Source organism: Sardina pilchardus, chromosome 11 (genome assembly GCF_963854185.1).
Source record: "Sardina pilchardus chromosome 11, fSarPil1.1, whole genome shotgun sequence".
Taxonomy (NCBI): Eukaryota; Metazoa; Chordata; class Actinopteri; order Clupeiformes; family Clupeidae; genus Sardina; species Sardina pilchardus.
The window spans coordinates 34,237,236-34,257,812 of NC_085004.1; the positions used below are offsets into that span (position 1 = coordinate 34,237,236).

The 20,577-nt window shown below is 40.7% G+C and overlaps 2 protein-coding genes across 3 annotated transcripts in view; one reads left to right on the forward strand and one right to left on the reverse strand.

The window, feature by feature from the left end:
- The window catches only part of ogfod1 (2-oxoglutarate and iron-dependent oxygenase domain containing 1), a 30,593-nt gene extending 21,240 nt beyond the window's left edge, over positions 1-9,353 (reverse strand). The window contains exons 1-6 of the mRNA XM_062549878.1: positions 9,117-9,353; positions 6,509-6,654; positions 5,247-5,293; positions 5,053-5,153; positions 4,448-4,564; positions 2,143-2,234 (exon numbers count right to left, since the gene is read on the reverse strand). Of these exons, the coding sequence (XP_062405862.1) occupies positions 2,143-2,234; positions 4,448-4,564; positions 5,053-5,153; positions 5,247-5,293; positions 6,509-6,654; positions 9,117-9,270 (657 nt within the window). The 5' untranslated portion in view covers positions 9,271-9,353. The remainder of the gene's footprint in view (positions 1-2,142; positions 2,235-4,447; positions 4,565-5,052; positions 5,154-5,246; positions 5,294-6,508; positions 6,655-9,116) is intronic.
- Positions 7,879-20,577, forward strand: part of vrk3 (VRK serine/threonine kinase 3) — a 59,430-nt gene continuing 46,731 nt past the window's right edge. Inside the window, exon 1 of one of the 2 annotated variants that reach the window (XM_062549882.1) lies at positions 7,879-7,984. The gene's annotated coding sequence lies outside the window, so the exon portion shown is untranslated. Of the gene's footprint in view, positions 7,985-19,285; positions 19,408-20,577 lie in introns of those variants that run through there. The other variant, XM_062549881.1, reaches the window with a different exon arrangement.

A 20,577-nucleotide genomic window follows, 5' to 3' on the forward strand; every position in this document is an offset into this window, starting at 1 on the left:
ATGGTGTTGCTTTAAGACTCAAGGCGATCAAAGTGCTTGTTCACAAATCTAGCACACCACTCAAAAATGAATAACATTTGTATTTTACGTTTTATATAAGAAATCCATTAATATTAGGACTGTCAAAATAATGCATCAATTTCGATTAATTTGAGAAAAAAATATGACCTTTGACCCAAAGCCATACTAATCAGAAACCACTAGACTGTAAAATGAAGGAGGGAGATGAAAATGCCTTGCCTAGATCACTTTTGACTGAAACATTTACTTTTTAGAAAACAGCCTAATGGTGTTGACAAAATGAAAATAAAAAAAAGTACAAAAGTACACTCTTTACAGCTATAACAGCTTCAACTCTTTTGGGAAGGCTTTCCACAAGGTTTAGGAGTGTGTTTATGGAAATTTTTGATAATTCTTCCAGAAGCGCATTTGTGAGGTCATACACGGATGTTGGACAAGGAAACTGGCTCTCAGTCCCTTCTCCAATTCATCCCAAAAGTGTTCTATTGGGTTGAGGTCAGGACTCTATGCAGGTCACACCAAACTCTGTCATTCATGTCTTTATGGACCTTGCTTTGTGCACTGGTGCACAGTCATGGTGGAACCGGAATGGGCCATCCCCAAACTGGGCCATTAGTTCCAGTGAAAGGAACTCTGAATTCTTCAGTATTAAAGAGGAACTATGCAGGATTGGCGATTTCATCTCTGGTTTCGGTTTCGTTTTTCGTTTTCACTCGTTTTATGCATTTTCTCTGCAGAGCTTCCCCGACAGCTTTAGCGTGTATATTTATACATGTATAGGCTATATTTAAATATATAAATCACAAGCGTGGTTCTTCGTCTCAGACTTCCAGATGTAAACAAGGAGCGATCGTCTCCTGCAGAAAGTTGCATAGGGTCTCTTTAACCAAGAGATTTTGGACAATCCCATGCTCCCAACTTTGTGGGAACAGTTTGTGAGGGTCAGTCTCCTCGTTCAACATCAGTGTGTGATCTGACAAATACCCCTCTGGAAGAATAGGTAAAAAAGCCCATAAACAACACTCCTTTTGTGTACACATTTTTGGTTTAGGCATGTGTAGCTACTAGTCAAAAACATGGGTTTTTTCCCATAACTCATTAACTGCCATTGACGTCTTTAAACGTCAATTTAGACACATATGTTGACTGCCATTGACGTCTATAGACGTCAATTGCATTTTTCAATGTGGAGGGCTCATGGGTGGGCTTGGGAACGATCTGGCAGAGTTTCAGGCTTGTAAACGGACTGTACTAGCGATCCGAACCGCTAGATGGAAGCAGTGCCACTTGGATGATTAGCATCTGCCTGCAGAGTGCACATGTAGAGATACAACAAGCTAACACACTGAAGATCGACCATAGTGGATCTAGTTTGCACGCGGTGCAGGGAATAAATATGCTTACTTCTTACATCAAGGATGGAAAACACGTGAACGGTATGATCCATTTACATTGGATATTGCTATATAGACTAACAATAACTTTGCTAGTGCTAGCTTGCTAAGTCTACCGTCCTGTTCAGAGTCTATAGCGACCATCAGAGTCCCTAGCAACCTTGACGAGACTGACGAGATAACAGTGCAATCGTGGTTGACATACTACTGAAACGCTAATGTTAAAAAGTTGATTTTCACAAAAAGAATGTTTTCTCCATTTTTTGGTCAAAAACAGGTGTTTTTAGCAAAACCAACCCATGTTCGACTGACTATTACTAAAGAACGGAAAACGATAGAAACAAACCGTTTTTCCTGGTGAAAGAAGAGAGTCTACTCTTTCATTTGGTACCTTCAGTGTTTACATAGTCATAAAGCTCACCGTTCGGTGGATCTTGGAAAAACAGTCAAAATGCTGTAAAACGTCTGGCAGTATGGAGCGCTCTGCACTGAAAATGGCTGGCAGCCAATGAGTTAACATACTATTTTCAGTCATTTGTCATTGTCTTGTTGTTTAGAGAGTCTGAAAGTAGGTGACAAACTAGCAAATCTTTACCTTGGCAAATTTTGGTTGAGCTTATTAATATTAACTCAATCCTCTATCCTGTCAGGGAGTAAAATACACTTTCAGTTAAATACCCTTTCAGCTCCCTTTACAGTGACCGATCCATATAATAAAATTACCTACCTGATGAAATGACACGGGTGATACTTCAAAGAATACCAATGTATTCCAGCTGGGGACAAGAGATTTCACTACACTTTTTGGCTGCCCAAGCTCTGCAACATATACACATAATAACAGAATTATAGACCAACCCTGTTCTACATAATAGCTAAATGAATTCAGGGACACAGATCAAGAATTAATTTGACATCATATAGACAATTGTTGTAATGATTTGAATCAATATTCAAAAATAGACAAACACATGAACAACTAAATAAATAAATAAATAACACAGGGCAGCCTTGGCCTACTAGTTACGCATACTAAAAAAATTAAACATTAAAGCCCAGATGAAGGTGTGTAATACAGTGGAATGATACATGAAAAAAGGATTTAAGGTGGGGTAGGCGATGTTTGGAGCATGCTCTCTGGAGCATTGTTTAACATATTGCTTGAAATACCCTTCACACCCCCATTGCAAACAATTAATTAAAAGTTTTGACACAAAAATGAAAGGATTTAGTGGCCTCTAGAATGAACAATCCAGGAAAAACACTATCCAATCATACTGAACGGACTGTTAACGATGATTGGATTCTGATGCTGTATCAAACTGCAATCTGCTCCTCCCTCCCGCTCCTGAACAAGCATTGCACATTCCTGAACTCTAAAGGGGTGACTTCAGGGGAAGTCTGAAGAAAGGGGTTGGGACTTTTGACCTGTGTATTTTCAAAATGCAGCTTTGCTGGAATCGTTTTCCAGGATATTCTACCCTACCTTCAACGTGCCAACTGAAATTAGAATGGAATGCATTACACTGCTTTTCACCTGAAAAAAGTAGATACATTAGTGTAACACGTTACTTTGTAACTTTGCATCACGCTACACGCAACACTGGTTGATGGTAACAAGGTGTTTCTTGAAGCTCTATGCTTTTTTGGACATTAAATCTTAAGAACATTGTTCCACTTACCAATACAACCATGGAATTCTACAACCTGAATTTTTTTTTTAAAGCTGAATATTTCAGAACCATTTAGAATGCAGTCAGAGCCCTGTAATTCCAAGGGGACATACCAGGGATGGAAATTAGCCACCCACCACCCGCCAAATGCGTGTAGTTTTGCGCACTGGCGGGTGAAATATGTCAACACACCCGCCACTGTGGCGGGTAAGCAACTACTTCTACTTCAAGTTGTTTATTTCATCAGAATATTAGCAGTCGCCACAGAGATAAGAACACACGCCTTGTATCAATATCTTCAACATCGATAGATAGCATGGACATGACGATCACAACAAATATTCTGGGACGGAGCGCCTAGAAGGTTGGCTCTCATCATTGCGTCAGTAGCCATAAGATCCTAGCCAACTCTTCCAGTTAAGTTTGCAGCTAGACAGCCTACAACCATTGACTGTATTTACAACGAGGGCACCGGTATACGTTTAGGTAGGAAATACATTGGATATATTTAACAGATATAAAAAACTCTGAGTCATGGTACCTAAGTTAAGCACCCAGCCAATGAAACGTGACCAAGGAAAAAGTGAACGGGACAACTCACAATGCCATACCATGTTAACCTACCTAAATCATAGAAGTTAACATTGCAAGACACTTATCTTTTCTATGACGCCAGAAATATTTTCCTTGCCTTCTTAGTTTTTCGAACATTCATGTTATTTAATGAAAACATGTATCCTTGAACTACGCGTGACTAAAATCGAATGAAACCTAATTATGTTCACGTACTTCTTAAAGTGACAGGCACTCAATTAGACCTACACACCACCCCTGTAATATCATTAAAGACAAGTGCAATCAATATGAAGTATTCAACTCATTGAATATTTTGATTTGTTATTATGCAGATCCTAAAATGCTCTAAATTGTTAACAAAATATTTAAAGTGTATGAATTCAAATATGAAATAGCAACAAAAGACAAGGATTGCCACTGCTCTGAATGATCTGTATCGCCCTTAAGGCAATAAGGTTTTGCCCATATTTGTGTAATGTACTAGACACAGTCACACTTTTTAAAAACTATTTCAGCTTGTGCAGGCCTATCAGTGCTTTCTTAACATATTAAACACAATACTGCGATAATACCGAACACAGTGATAATTTTGGTCACTATAACCGTGGGGTTAAATTTTCATGCCGTTACATCTTGGCAGTATAATGTATGGAACGGTTGAATATATATTGGCTGGTAAAAATCTTGAGTGGCTGGTAGATTTTAAAATCTACCTGCCACTGTGGCAGGTGGACAAAAAAGTTAATTTCCATCCCTGGGACACACACATACACTAATACAAACCATCAGTGCAGAACAGATCTAGCGCTCCACCATCACATAGTTCCCATGGTGGTACCAAGTATAGGATAAAGGCCACTCTTCTGCCTTCCAACTCGTCATCATGACACAATAATACATCTACAAAGAGAGAGAATGTCAGATAGGACTGAGTGAGAGGAGGAATTGACAGTAAGTGGGATACAGTGAGAAATGCAAGAGTTGCAACAACGCAAATTAAAAGCAACTCTTCCGAATGTTGCAGAGAGTTCCATCAAATTGAATGACCCATCCTAACATTGGTGCAAAGGTGAATGACTGACTGCTGCCCTTGACAAGGTTTTGAGCTTCTGAGTTTATGTTTCATATCACTCAATAATTTGTTAACTTTTTGCTGTACAGTGTCACTGTAACTGAAAGGCATAAAGTAAATACATCGCTAAGCAACACCTCAAACTTTAAGGTTTCATTTGAATGAGGAACGTTTTTCTTAAAAGGAAGCCACAAGATGGCAATAGACTGTACTAACTGGCAGGCAATATACAATATTCCTTTGGAAATGGAATGGAAGGTACAGTTGGAACTTAGAAAAGTAGAATAAGAGTAAAGGAAATTGTGGATTTATTGACCTGTGTGTTGATATTTGGCACAGAAAATGTCCACAGTTGGTTCTAGCTCCACATCCAACAACTCACTTAACCAGGTGCGGAATTGACCTAACAACACCAACCTAACAATGCATACATGTACAAAGGGTTGAAAACAGGAAACATAACAAGAAGAAAAACATAAGAGATAAAAATATTTAAATGTATTAACACACCTCAACTCTGTGATACACGGCTCCATCCTGTTGTTTAAATCAGCAGACTACAGAGAACAGAAAAGAAAACACTTCTAAAAATAATGTAGTATATTTTCTGTCAACAAATTAACTTTCATAGAATATTGATGGCTGCCATAATCACACAGTAACACTCAATTTCATAGAATAAACAGTAAAGCCAAAAGTATTTGCTCGCCTGTCTTGACTAACATATGAACTTCAGTCACATCCCATCCTTAATCCATAGGGTTTATGATGACATCGGTCCACCCGTTGCAGCTATAACAGCTTCAACTCTTCTGGGAAGACTTTCCACAAGGTTTGGGAGTGTGTTTCTGGGATTTTTTTACCATTCTTTCAGAAGCGCATTTGTGAGGTCACACACTGATGTTGGACGCGGCAACATGTACAACACAGGTGAGAGAGTACTTTTGGCAATATAATGTTTGGCTGGTGCAGGTTTGGTTGCAGACATGCACATGCACAAAGACAGCCATGAATAAAAGAGGAGTTCCCTCCGCTCTGTGACAACCTTCCTTTGTCACGTTGTTGCCTAACTCTAACCCTAACCCTCTACACAATCGATGCCCCCTCGACCCCCTCCTCCACTGATCTCAACAACCTCAACCCTGGTCATCAGCAGTTCCATGGTCAGAGACCTCTACAAAATGCTGTAAAACTTTGGCAGTATGGAGCACTCTGCGCGGAAAATGTTCAATTCAAGTCAGTAGACACGCAGTACAGATTTTAAGGTGATATGAAAACACTCTGGCCCCTGGCTCTGAGGATGGTTGGCACTAACTGTTGCTTAACCCACAGTAACTTTAAGATGTTATAAAAAAAATGTTTTCACTGATTACTTTGTTCAATATCCCACATACACTAGAGAAATATGATGAAAATATTTTTTTATGTGAATCAAATGAAAATTTGACAATTTTGGATATAGAGAGGATTTTTAAAGGCTATTTATGGTTATCAACATTATCATAGGCCTATGTATTTTACATCATTTAATATAACTGATATCCCTCTGATTACAATGGTAGGCTATGTACTGTACAGCTGTGTAATCAGTTCCAAAATATCTTTTTATACCTCTTTTTAGTCAACTTTTGCATGTGAAAACTTATGAGCACAATTGTATTTACCACTGATGGTATGAATCATACTCAATCAACAGCTTTAGTATTTTTGTGTGATTTTTGACCACCCGAATGTATGCCTGTACAACTTACAGTGTATTAACATGATTATACCTGTGTGAATTTGTAGAGATCATTACTCTTGCTGTGGAAGTTCAGCTGAGATAGCTCTTTCTCCAGGTTGAACACAAAATCTTCAGTGGAGAGGAACTGATTAATCACACAGTGAGGAAACGGACTGCAGTCCAACTCTACATCCCCTGAAGGCACAAAAAAAAACAATACAACGGTCAGGCATACAAAGGAATACAAGTACAATGTTGAAGGTATCAAATTAATTTTGCAATAAGCCAAGGAGGATCTGAACATGAACTATGCAATATTGTTGTCTCTTAGAATTCTATTGTTTCATTTAATTTGACAGTTTCATTTTTGTCATATGCTATGAATCAAATCACAAAGCATATTTCAGTGCCACTTAAATCCATAATCATGTTTATCCATGTTGTTTTCCGCCCTCTGGTGTCCTGGTGTTATAATCGCGTCACATGCTACTGTAACACTCACTACTTGATACCCCCACTCAGCAAGATGCGTAAAATTAAGTGCTCAGACTACGTCTGTGACGTGTAACAAGGTGGAAACATGTCACATTTGATAAAACACCTGGTGACTCCAGCACATTGGTGTAGGGGTTGTTTTGCCTGACCAAAATTCATAACAGTCATAACATTCCCAGCCCTGCCAGAGTGGATATAACGGAGGACGATGATGAAAGCAGCCTTTCCTCTTCAGGTTAGTAATTTAACATTAACTGCAAATCTTGCATATAACACACACCATGCTAATAATTCAGATAATGTGAAATGCACTGGTTTTAGACACAAATTATAGGCACAATTTATGCATTTGAACAGGAAAAAACGGTGACTTATCAATAATTTTTCGAGGTAAGTATAACGATAAATATAAAGTGCTTTTCCCTTCAGAGCATCATTCATGAGTGTATAAAAATATCTTTAAAAGAATCAATAGAAACACTAAAATAGCATAAGCAGCATACATAAACACAGTCATACACATCCAGTCATTACATAAAACTCAGTATGAACCACCATTGCATAGAAACAATGCTTGTTGTTTAATAAATTCATTTAAAATATGAATGTCTTAAAATTAGAACTTAGTCATGGATTTATCCGTTTAAGAGTGATACTATCAAATAATAAAGCCAGGTATGACTGAAAGAATGAAAAAAAGAAGAGAGGAAAGAGGAACTATGGTGATTTGACTAGCCTACTGCAAGGTTCCCTCTTATCAGACTGATAGCCTGTGGACCATTGCCAAAATGTACAGTATGTAGCCTGCTCTGCTTAACAACAAAGAGCCTATTTGTGTGGTGGGCGGGAGAAAAAGAAATGATATTTGAATATTGTCTCAGAAGTCTCATTTCACTTCTGTTTATGCCCTTTGTTATCCTGTGTGGCGTAATATGTCAGTAAAATAAACTCATTCTCAATAGGCTACTCAAACTCAACTGTATTGGCATGTGACACATACGGATCTGAGTTCAATTCTTCTGTGAAAAGGGTGAGTGTTGTTACATTTAACTCATAATTGGTCATATGACCTAAATAAAATATAAGAAAACTGTTTTTGATAGACTAAATAGAATTAACATAGTAGGCCTAATGACAATAATCAATTTAAGCACACAAACCTGCAAAGAAACTCTAAAGAAAAATAATTAGGCTACATAGAAACAAGGTATGAATAAAAAGATTACGATTAAATTAAAGATTATGAATTGCAGCATGCAAATGTGGGCCTGCTAAATCAGAGCAAAACATACCAAATATAAATGTAGCCTACCAAACCAAGGTGACATTTTAATCTAGCATACTTAATAACAATAGCAGCACACTTAAGAGAGAAATGTTGTCTTTGTGTTTGTGAAAGTTCTCCCCTTGTCAGACAATCTCTGTTATTGTTGAGACATTCTCTAGCCTACACATTGAAACCACTTCGTTTCCTATTTTGTTTTTAATAACGAGAATGAGCAAGTTGTTTGCAGAAATTTGTATACATTTTGTCCACGGTCGGTGTGATATGGAGAATCAATAAAACTAGTGCAGAGCCCGTAGATGTGGCATTTTTTGTTCTAGAACTGTAACATGAAATTAAACTGCACACATCGTGCCATTAGGATGACACCTAGAGCAGTCGGATGAGTGGTTAGTTATGTGTGGAACAGACAGACAGACTGACACACAGACAGACGTTCCTTGCATAGATAGATAGATAGATAGATAGATAGATAAACATGTCTTTTTTTAGGCTGAGTAATAGGCTACATGATTTAAGTTAATAGCGACTTTGTGACAAGCCTATGCCATCATGACGGATCATTCACATTTGTATCGCTTCTTGAGATAGCAATGCTTAATATCAAATTAACTTAATTTATGTAGGAATACGATATCATTTTAAAATGTAGGCTAGCATAACTGAATGCAGCGGGCGTCTGGATAACTCCCAAATGCTCCTACAGTAGCCTAGGTTCATAAGCGGCCAAGTGGGGCTCCCAGAGCGTCGGTAAACCATGGACGCATGCCAGTCAGCTTTGATTAGTTCAGTAAAACCCTTTTACCTTGTCTATGGTGAAAACCAGCCAAGTCGTGGAGGGTAACGCAATTTATAAACTAGTACGAGAGGTACTGACCGTGTTTGCAACTCGTGCGTTCCATCCACGCTTTCTGCAGTGCAGTTTTGGTTGAGGCGTTGAGAAGAGAGTTGTTGATACCAACATGCCAGTGTTTCTCCTTTTTAACATCGTCAGGTGAGGTCTTATCATTTTGTTTGCGTTTACAACTCATTCCAAAGAATGACACTTCTGAAAGGTAACCTTTTAAGACTAGTTCTCAAATATGAAATAGTTGGAAGAGCAGCGTGTAGGACTGTAGGCGAGTTGCAACACGTTCAATATGGCGTAGTTTACAGAAGCTGTCAAAATAAAAGTCCTCAAATCATTCGACAGCTCTGCTCAGATCTGACAGCAGGGGCAGTAGGAGAGAATATCCACTCCAATCTCTACTTCTGGTTACTGAACTGGTCGCAGTTCCCCTTCTGGTTCCACGTGAGGGCGCTCGCGAGTAAGTGCAGGAAGGAGCTGTAGCAGAAACACTTTGGCTGTACACTGCCAGTTTGGCTTAGTTCACACTGGCAGTCGAAATCGGATGTCTTGCATATCCGATCAGAACCTGATCTATCTGACTGACTGTTCTCATTGCATAGGCTATTGCAAGTGATCACATCCGATCACATCCGATCTTGCCGTGCAATGCTCAGATCCGATATAAATTACACACACCTGGATTAATTAGGTAGAGTTGTACACAACCAAGTCGTCATGGATGAAAGTGGATTTATTTTTTATATTTTCCAACTTATTATGCGTAGCTGCGGCGCAAATACCTCGTCACCCGTTACAGTTTTCCATGTTTCACCATGAAATGATTTTGTTTTGCTGGTAGCCTTGGCGCACGCGCTGAATCAATCAATCAATCACTTCCGTCACTCAGAATTACGTTGCAATTGTTTGTCGCAGTGCAAATGACGAAAGGGGCACTTTGGCTTAGTTCACACTGGCAGTCGAAATCCGATTTTTTGCTTATCTGGATTGTATCTAGCTTGAATTTTGGGTAGTCTGAACGGCACAAAACCGCATGAAATGCGATTTTTCCAATGCTGATTCGCACCACATACGGAGGTGGTTTCAATATCACTTACTATCGGATATGACTCAATCTGAACAGTCGAACCACTTGAATAGGATTTCAAAGTGCCCCTTTCGTCATTTGCACTGCGACAAACAATTGCAACGTAATTCTGAGTGACGGAAGTGATTGATTGATTGATTCAGCGCGTGCGCCAGGGCTACCAACAAAACAAAATCATTTCATGGTGAAACATGGAAAACTGTAACGTTAAGGGTGACGAGGTATTTGCGCCGCAGCTACGCATAATAAGTTGGAAAATATAAAAAATAAATCCACTTTCATCCATGACGACTTGGTTGTGTACAACTCTACCTAATTAATCCAGGTGTGTGTAATTTATATCGGATCTGAGCATTGCACGCCAAGATCGGATGTGATCGGATGTGATCACTTGCAATATGCAATGAGAACAGTCAGTCAGAAAGATCAGGTTCTGATCGGATATGCAAGACATCCGATTTCGACTGCCAATGTGAACTAAGCCTTAGAAATCCTATTCAAGTGGTTCGACTGTTCAGATTGAGTCATATCCGATAGTAAGTGATATTGAAACCACCTCCGTATGTGGTGCGAATCAGCATTGGAAAAATCGCATTTCATGCGGTTTTGTGCCGTTCAGACTACCCAAAATTCAAGCTAGATAGGCCTACAATCCAGATAAGCAAAAAATCGGATTTCGACTGCCAGTGTGAACTAAGCCTTTGAAGTGACCCAAATCCGATTTTGAAGTGACCCAAATCCGATTTTTTGCTCTCATTTGGCACGTATCCGATCTGTGCCACGACAGTGTAAACAGTAAAAAAAAACCCACATGAATACCGATCTCCTCAGATCGGATACAGGCCCCTTGCCTATGTGGTTTTAAATCAGATATGAATCGGATATTTGTTCATGTGTCTACAGTCTAAACAGACAAATCGGATATTCCAGAGCAATGCGTCCCACACGTCATTAATCTGTGACAATTTTGCACCTTTAATGACGTTAGCAGGCGGCAACTATAGGGAGGGAAAGTGAAAACCAGCGCCCCAAGTGGTTGTGTTCCTATCGAAGAGTAGCTCCGATGTTAAGTCCCATAGACCGACTTTTCAAAAAAATACTACGCAGCTATACCAGCGATCTTATCCACCAAAAATATTTTTCAGTCTGCATACTGTAATAATCTACTAACTGTGAAAATATCAGACCCTATTTCGCCTTATTTTAAAAAAAAACGTAATTGCTCGTTTCATTTCATAAATGGACTACAACTTCAAGTGACGTGACACCCTTCGACGACGTTACTCACCTAGCATGGTTTGTTTAGCCTGTTAGCTAGTTGGTTAGTTAGTAGACAATCACACTTACTGCCAGCTCTTGTGTGAGTAGGAGCACAACACAAGTTATCCCAACATAAAGGTAATTACCACGCGGTTTACATCGCTCTCTGTTATTACAAAAATATGATAAGCCAGTTAAGCAAATTGCCGTTTTGATCAGTTGGAGATGAAGCGCCCAAACTGGTGATGTCAAATGCTACTGTAGCTAGCTACTGTAGTTCGTTATCACCATGTTACAAACAAACTCAAAACAATTCAACTGATCCTAAAAAATAAAGTAGCCTATGACCACTAGAAGCAATAGAGCTGACCTACATGCATAGCATATTGAAGGCATTTAACTAACTTCCCATCGTGGGCCGGGATATATTTTTTCTAAAAGAAAATCCCATCCACTCCCGCTAGCCTCTAGGAACGCAACCACCAGATGGCGATGAGATTACTTTCCCTCCCTATAGGGAGGGAAAGTGAAAACCAGCGCCCCAAGTGGTTGAGTTCCTATCGAAGAGCAAAGTCCCAGCCCGACTTTTCAAATAAATACTACGCAGCTATACCAGCGATCTTATCCACCAAAAATATTTTTCAGTCTTCATACTATAATAATCTACTAACTGTGAAAATATCAGACCCTATTTCGCCTTATTTTAAAAAAACGTAATTGCTCGTTTCATTTCATAAACGGACTACAACTTCAAGTGACGTGACACCCTTCCACGACGTTACTCGCCTAGCATGGTTTGTTTATTAGCCTGTTAGCTAGTTGGTTAGTTAGTAGACAATCACACTTACTGCCAGCTCTTGTGTGAGTAGGAGCACAACTCAAGTTATCCCAACATAAAGGTAATTACCACGCGGTTTACATCGCTCTCTGTTATTACAAAAATATGTAAAGCCAGTTCAGCAAATTGCCGTTTTGATCAGTTGGAGATGAAGCGCCCAAACTGGTGACGTCAAATGCTACTGTAGCTAGTACTGTAGTTCGTTATCACCATGTTACAAACAAACTCAAAACAATTAAACTGATCCTTAAAAATAAAGTATGACCACTATAAGCAATAGAGCTGACCTAAATGCATAGCATATTGAAGGCATTTAACTAAGTTCCCATCATGGGCCGAGATATATTTTTTCTAAAAGAAAATCCCATCCCCTCCCGCTAGCCTCTAGGAACGCAACCACTAGATGGCGATGAGATTACTTTCCCTCCCACCAGTCCTGCGTCCTCTCGCGGACCAAAATCTCTGGCAGCAATAATTGCAGCATAAGCGTATGCTGATGTGAATGCCCGTTTCTTCCTTCTCTGTTTTAGAATTTTGGTAATATCAAGAGGACGTTGCAGGGTTTTGAATGCGAAGAGCAGACTTAATTCGGTCGCATCCATTCTGGAACAGCAAGCATGGACATCCAGCTCTCTCCCCATTCATTTAGATAGGGCCCTGCCACTCGGCAGCCATAGGGCCCTCTCTAAATTAATGGGGAGAGAGCTGGATGTCCATGTTCTGAGGTGTAAGGGACATGAAAATCACATTGAAATCACGATGAAAATCAAACTAAAATCGCTGAAAAGGTTTGGTGGTTTTGTATCAAATTAACGCTTAAAAAGCCTTTTTCTTACTGGTAATCTTGGACTGCGCATATGCAATTCTTCACGATGCAGTTTTCAAAAAGTGTGACCGCCAAGGATCTGCAAAATGATTGTAGCAACTGCACTAGAAGAGGTTGGACATGTGCAAACCGGTGTAAACACCCGCCATTGCGTTACGAAGTTACAAAATGCATTTCAATGGGCGATTTTTCCAGTGCAGTGTCTTTTCATATATAAGTGTCTCTGGTTAAAGCGGGATCTTTGCTGTAGGCCTACCAAGGAGGCAGGCAAATTCCCGGAAGTATAACACGGATGGAGCTGGTTATCAACCCTTGGCTAACCCCCATAGGACGGCCATAGATTACAGATTTTTTTGAAATCCCATAACTTCATGTAACATATGTCCTGTGTCGCTGTTGTGGCTTCTGCATTTTCTAGGGTATAGAAGGCACAACTAATTCACATCTTCCTATAACGTTGGTTTCCCGTAAAGATGTATAGTTAGCATGTTGGTTGGAGGCATAGACCTAAAAGAAATGGACAAACAGACTCCGTTGTTCTCAATGGGAGGGGGCTGAAACAAAAATCCATTTACTTTCCATCGTACTGCGCAGACTCGTACTCATTTCGTGACGTTAGCCATCCTGTACATTGCTGTAACTCGTCTGGTAGATGGGATTTTCCCATATAGAAATACACAGACTAATTAGCCCTTTTCACGTGATGTCAGACGAAGCGTTGCTGGGTATCCTCCGGCATGTCCAGCCGCCAAATACTACAGAAGAAGAAGAAGTATTCATGGGTTTCATCAGGTCCCTTTCCACAGGTGTATTAATCAAGCACCATGCAGTCTGCATTGATAATCAAGGCTTGATTGTATACACCTGTTCAAAGGGACCGGATGAAACCAGAGCCCCTTTAGGGAGAGCCGGTCTACTTCTCCATTGTACCGGATTGTTCCTGCAATCTGTTGAAATTCCGCTAGGGGCGCTGCCGAGCAAGTGATAAATGAATTGTGGTCTATGGAGCTAAGCGGCTAAAACTCGTTTTTTTCACAGTTGACAACTTCATTTCTTAATGTACATTGTCGTAGTAGCTACCTGAGTATAGGTTTTCCACTGGAAATGAAATAAAAAGTCACTCATGTCCTTTCTGCTTTTCATAGGATGGGCCGCTTTCCGTGTAACATGCTAGCATTTAGCTCATGGATGCTGATTGGTCAGCGAGAAATCGCGACCGATTACGACCGTCGTGAAGCGAACCTTCTTTTAGGTCTATGGCCGTAAAGTGGTTCGCTTCTGTGTCACGTGACATGAAAACTTTGAAAGGGTTTTTAGGAATAACAACAAATATTGAAAATTGCATTGGTCAGCTAATTGTCAAGTCAAGTTATCCTGCATCGCATGCATTAATGCAATTTCAGGAGAAAAAATTATATAAAGACAAATGTGGTATTGGGGGGTTCAGCTCCATTGCTACCCATTCATTCATCACTTGCTCGCGATCGCCCTCTAGTTGCAGTACCATGCGGAACTATTTAGCAAGTGGTCCTTCTCCCCTTATTAGACATTCTCTGATGAAACCATGAATACTTCTTCTTCTTCTTCTGTAGTATTTGGCGGCTGGACATGCCGCAGGATACCCAGCAACGCTTCGTCTGACATCACTCTGAAAAGGGCTAATTAACAGAAAGAAGGCCCGATCACATTATAGACGGCATGCGCTGCGCTCACCGCTAGGTTGCTCTTGGTTGAGATAACGTTCTACGATTTTTGTTGTTGTTACCGCTCCTATTTCTATGGTTACTGCTGGGCTCCGCGCAAAAGTCCATTCACTTACAGCGCGCCCGGCAAGCGCAACAGCGGCAAAGCGGCAAAATGCCGCCGGCGCTGCGCTTTGCTGCGCTTAGCGGCAGAGCCGCTTTTGCGCTCTCAACCCATTGAAATGAATGGGTTTCATAGCGCATGCCGCCTGTAATCTGATCGGGCCTAGACAGAGGACTGGAAAAGACTAACAAGACAATGATGGGGAACAGGTGCAGGCAGAAACGAAGGGAAACCAATGAGACAGGAAGTGCAGACCATATAAGGAGATGTGCAGAAACAAGGACAGATGACAGACAGGTAAACACACAGGGAACAGTAAAAGCAAACAAACACAGAGCAAAATGCAAAATGCTCACAATAATGGCACAAAGCGACTTGAGCCTAGATCCTGACACTTTGCCCCCTTGACTCTTTTGTATTTCCAATACACATTGACCAAAGATGTACTTGATGCTTACTTTCCGAGTGTTCGTACTGGTTACTTGCTGTAAATACCCACCTCATATCATTAACCAATGTCTTGGGAGAGGAAGGGGAGAAAGGTTTTTATTATCTGTGCAATGTTACCAGTATGGCCTATTAACCTCTCGCCAGATCCCCGTAGTTTCCACCAGAGGCGTTTCGCTGGATCTGGCGAGAATCAGGTTACCAGCCTATAGGACGCTGACTAGATCTGCTCCCTGCTATCCAAATTGAACTAGTGCAGTGCCCGTACAAACAATGTTTTCCAAGAAATGTGTTGCCCAATTACGTTGATGCAGCTAGATCATGTTAGATTGGTGATGATGTAGAACCAGGCCCCTGCAGTTAGTAGAGCTTTCTACTGTCTTTGCAAAGTAAAAAAAGTGAAGGGGAAAGGCGTTTGAGTTAGCCTGGCAGAAATGTATAGTCTGGGGTCGGACCATTCACAGAACTGAAGCCTGTGGGTGGGATGAACAGTTGTCTTTCAAACTGCCTCTGCAAGTAATAGGCCAGCATTTGCGACCAATCGTAGCCGGTCAGCAAAACGGCAAATACATCCTTCTTTAAAACAAATGACTTGAGTGCTTCTTTCTGCTCAACCTTCAAAGAAAAGTCTAACTCTTCCAAATCCGATTCAACCGAGCGCGCTTCGTTAGCCTCATCCATCTTTCGTTTTTCTCTATGGTTGTGCAACATGGTCTCACACCCAACTCGTCGAACGAGGACGCATGCGGAAGCCGAATGTGAGCTCAAGGCGGGCTCAAGGACTCCGTACACAGATAGAGCATTCTGATTGGCTAGGCTGGCCTGGAGCCTAGCGCAGGCTTGGCCTCAACGGTGCGACCCTAGACCATCCCGCTAGGCAAAAATATTTTTGCCCGCTAGAGTGCGTCTAGATTTCTAGGCTATGTTTGAGTTGCAGCTAATGGTAAATGGACTGCATTTATATAGCGCTTTTATCGGCTTCTGTGAGCACCCAAAGCGCTTTACATAATGATGCCTCACATTCACCCATCGACGTGGCGGAGGCTGCCATGCAAGGCTTCAACCTGCTCATCGGGAGCACTGGGGTTAGGTGTCTTGCTCAAGGACACTTCGACAAGGTCAAGAGGAGTTGGGCTCGAACCAGCAACCTTCCAGTTACTGGACGACTATTGTAGCACTATTGTACATTTTACTCCCAAACTCGAAAAGATTCCGACACTTCCAGCGGTCGAATCCGACGTCCGACGGGAGAGCACTGCGTGTCACGGAGTGCAAGTGTGAAGGTGGCGTTAGGGAGCGATCGTAGGCGAGTGCGAAATACATGGACCTCTATGGAGCTAGGCAGCTAAACTACATCATTCTCGCATATCGTCTACAAAATCCAAATAGCCTATACTGTGGTTTCCGAGAGGTCGACAGGGATTGTATGTCAAAAGTGGAATTATCTGGGGTTCATAGCCTTTTGTTTTCTTACAGGTTGGGCAGTTGCGACCCAGGTTCGGCTAGCATCTGGCTAATGAAAGTCAATTGGTCAATGAATAACTCATTGAAGCGATTTATCACGCATGACATCCGATTACAAAAACCTCATTTTAGTCATAATCAGTGTTGGTCATCTTACTTTAAAAAAGTAATTAGTTACAGTTACAAATTACTTCTGCCAAAAAGTAATTGAGTTAGTAACTCAGTTACCACACTGTAAAAGTAATTAGTTACTCAGCAAAGGACTGACGTTAATTTTATGTTCTTTAACGCTATTAACATCTTTAACGTCAAAGATATTAGATTAACTGATTAAATCAGTGGGTCGAAGTCAGAACGTGCGCATGGCATCCGCCCACCCAGCCCAGGCCCGGGGTGGCTAATCGAGAGATGCGGGAGGATTCCCGGTGGGCCGTTAACGTTTTGGGCCGGTCTGAATATTGTGAGCTTAAATACTGTATATTGTTTCTATCGATTTGCTGCGCGCTCGCGGCACTTCAGCAGCCTGGGCTGTGCGGTCGTGGCCCCTTACTAGCAGTTTCCCAAATATTAACAAAGTAGCACTCACAAAACTATTCGGAAGTCTATATCCTCCTGACTACCAGAGGTTCGTTTTGTCCTCTCTAGAGGACATCTGTAAACTTGAATGTCTCCCAGACCATGCATGCTACTGAGCTAACTCCTATCGTTCTCTACAGAGGACATTCAGGACTTTTAATTGATACCAAATTTATGGGGGTGGGGTTTTGGGAACTTCCTCTTTTTTTCTTGTAAAGTCCTGGGTCAAATTGACCCAATTTTCAAGGAAGAAAAGGAGGAAGTTCCCAAAACCCCACCCCCATAAATTTGGTATCATGTAAAAGCCCTGGATGTCCCCTTTAGAGAACAAAAGGAGTTTGCTCAGTAGTATGTATGGTGTGGGATATATTCCAGTTTAGAAAGGTCCTCTAGAGAGGACAAAAATGAACTGCTGGTAGTCAGGAGGATATTTGCAATAATCTAAGGGAGTAAATGAACAACCCCTTCTCCAGTTGAACGGCCCTGACGAACTATAGGCTATGCAGCAGAGATGTGTAGCCTAATAGGCTAATCATTTTACTGTAAGGTAACCCCCGATATCAAAAGCCCTCAAACATAAAATAGGCTATCTTTAAAAGATAACGTTCAGTTTTAGTGAAGTAGCCCTGTGAGAGAAACTACACTGGGGAGAAAATGCATTTGATACCATTCTAAAGTTGCCTAAAAAGAGGAATATAAAATCATCATTTGACAATTGATCTTAATGTCTTAATTCAACAAATGAGCAAAAATAAAACCGCTAAGTTAAATTGAGCTCAATGCAAATCAAACAGGCTAATAGACCTACTGGAAAAAGCACCATGCCAATCTCTACCTATGGATCCCTAAAATAGCTGGCCTTTAAAAATAAAAATCTACCTGCCCCTATGTTAACCCTACTGTATGTGTTAAATTCCCATAGGGTTACATAGGGGGTTCCCCTAGCATTTAAGGAAAACATTTATTTATTTACGATACATTCTTCAATCACAAAGAAAAGTCCTTGGCGGTTTGATATTTACTCATTTTTTGAATTAAGGCATTAAGATCAATTGTCAAATTATGATTTTATATTCCTGTTTTAGCATGGTATCAAATATGTGCTCCCCACTGTATAGAGGAGCGTTAAATCCGACAGATAGATAAAGTGCGCATTTAAAGGCTAGTCACTATTATGCCTATAAACTATCGTGGCAAGTTCAGTCGGCTATGCTACAGTATGTGCAGATTTGGTAAGTAGCCTATTCAAGTCATTTCTTTGCCTCCTGAAGTTGGATATGAAGTGGGCCTATGAATGAAATTATTTCCAGATTCCACTCTGATGTACAGTATAGTTAGCCTACTAGTCTGTCAAGTTCAAGAACAATAAAAAATGTCAAGCTACTAATCAGGGTGATAGGTATATATATTTTTTATTAGCTCAGGGGAGGGTATTCCTATATGATCCTCTAGTGAACGCGCTTCATTCAACCAAATTGTTGTAACGCGACGCTTTAAGTTCTCAGTAACGATAATGGCGTTGCAACGATGAGAAAAGTAATTAATTAGATTACTTTGTTACTGACAAATTAACGCCGTCAGTAACACCGTTATACTTAAACGTTGTTACTCCCAACACTGGTCATAAATTAATCAAGCGAGTATTGAATACTATGTGTCGTTTGTGAGGATTATCCATTCCATTTTTTAAAAAAACTACAGCAGTGATTTAAAAAATATATATATAGGCCTACAGTATCTATTAAATAAATGTAGAAATCTATGGGTGGGGCTTCATAGGACCGCATTCATTCTGCACTCGCCCAGCAGCGCCCCTAGGTGCAGTACCTCACCTGCTTTTATTTTGAAAGGATTAGCGACTGGCGACCATATTGAATTTTTTGTTACCTATACTGTCGCCAGTTTCACGTTGCTGGTCTACATATTCCAAATATTAGCTTTATCAACCGTCTCTGTCTATTTTGTTCGAAGAACTGAAGGAGAGGATCTCCGACTACAATATCTCACCGAGAGTAATGTTAGTGAATCTTTGCTACTGTTTGTGTACAACACACCAAGAGAAACACGAGAGTCAGTAAATTTGATAGTCACAAATGTTAACATCAGCCAACTAAGGCGTAGTCATCTAACCTTAACAGCTAACTTGGTGATGGTGAGAGAGGTTATTGAGGCTTTCAAGGTTTCCAGACAGTCTTGCTGAAAATGTATTTCAACAAATGTACAATTACTGAAGACTCTAAATGTAAGAGACACATTGCTTCTAGTCAATGACAGAACTCCCGGTGCACTCTCTCAAAGTTACGGTTTCCCGGTTGAATTAAAGCAAGTGGTTACCGCCGACGTAGGCAAACATGACTGCACCATTAAATGTGTAGCCAGTCATGTTCGTTCACACCAAACTCTGTCCATGTCTTTGTGAACCTTACTTTGTTCACTGCAAAGCCATCGATATCTCAAAGTTGCGACACTACCATAGACCTCTGAAGTTCGCCTACAAAAAGGATCCAAAGCTGCCATCTTTGCCCATATAAGGAGATCCGGGAGTTAATTGAAGCTAACTGCCTATGGCAAGTTGCATTGTAAGTTAGCTTTGGGGTAGCAAAGATCAAAGTGTGCCGTCTTCACCTGCCGACGATCACAGTATGCACTAGACGGCAGTGGACAAAACTGTGTCGTGAAAAACGTCTGCATTTCCAATGTCATCATCCCCGCGAGAGTTTAACAGGTGCGATAATTGAAAATCCCCATGTTATTTTCCCATAGAAAAAATCTCAAGATACCGGATTTCCTTATTTGGGCAAAGATGGTGGCTTTTTTGTAGGCGAACTTCAGAGGTCTATTGACTCCCGTGTACAAACAATGGCGGCACATCCGGTATGTCATGGTCGTTGAAAGGAACTATTCAATTGAGAATGAATGAATATCTCAGGTGTTATAATAAGACTTTTCTACATGACTTATGGTCGTGTGCATAATCATTGAGTAATATATGTATGTGGAAATGCAGTTTATAGTCATTTTCATCGAGTATTTACCGTAAATATTAATGCGACCGCTGCTGTCAATCCCGTAGTAAACCAGGGACCAAGGGAACTACTGAGGCTACCCACTAACCAGGTGACCGCTCTAATCTGGCTTTAACATGGAAGTCAACGGCTGTCGCAACTTTGAGATATCAATGGCTTTG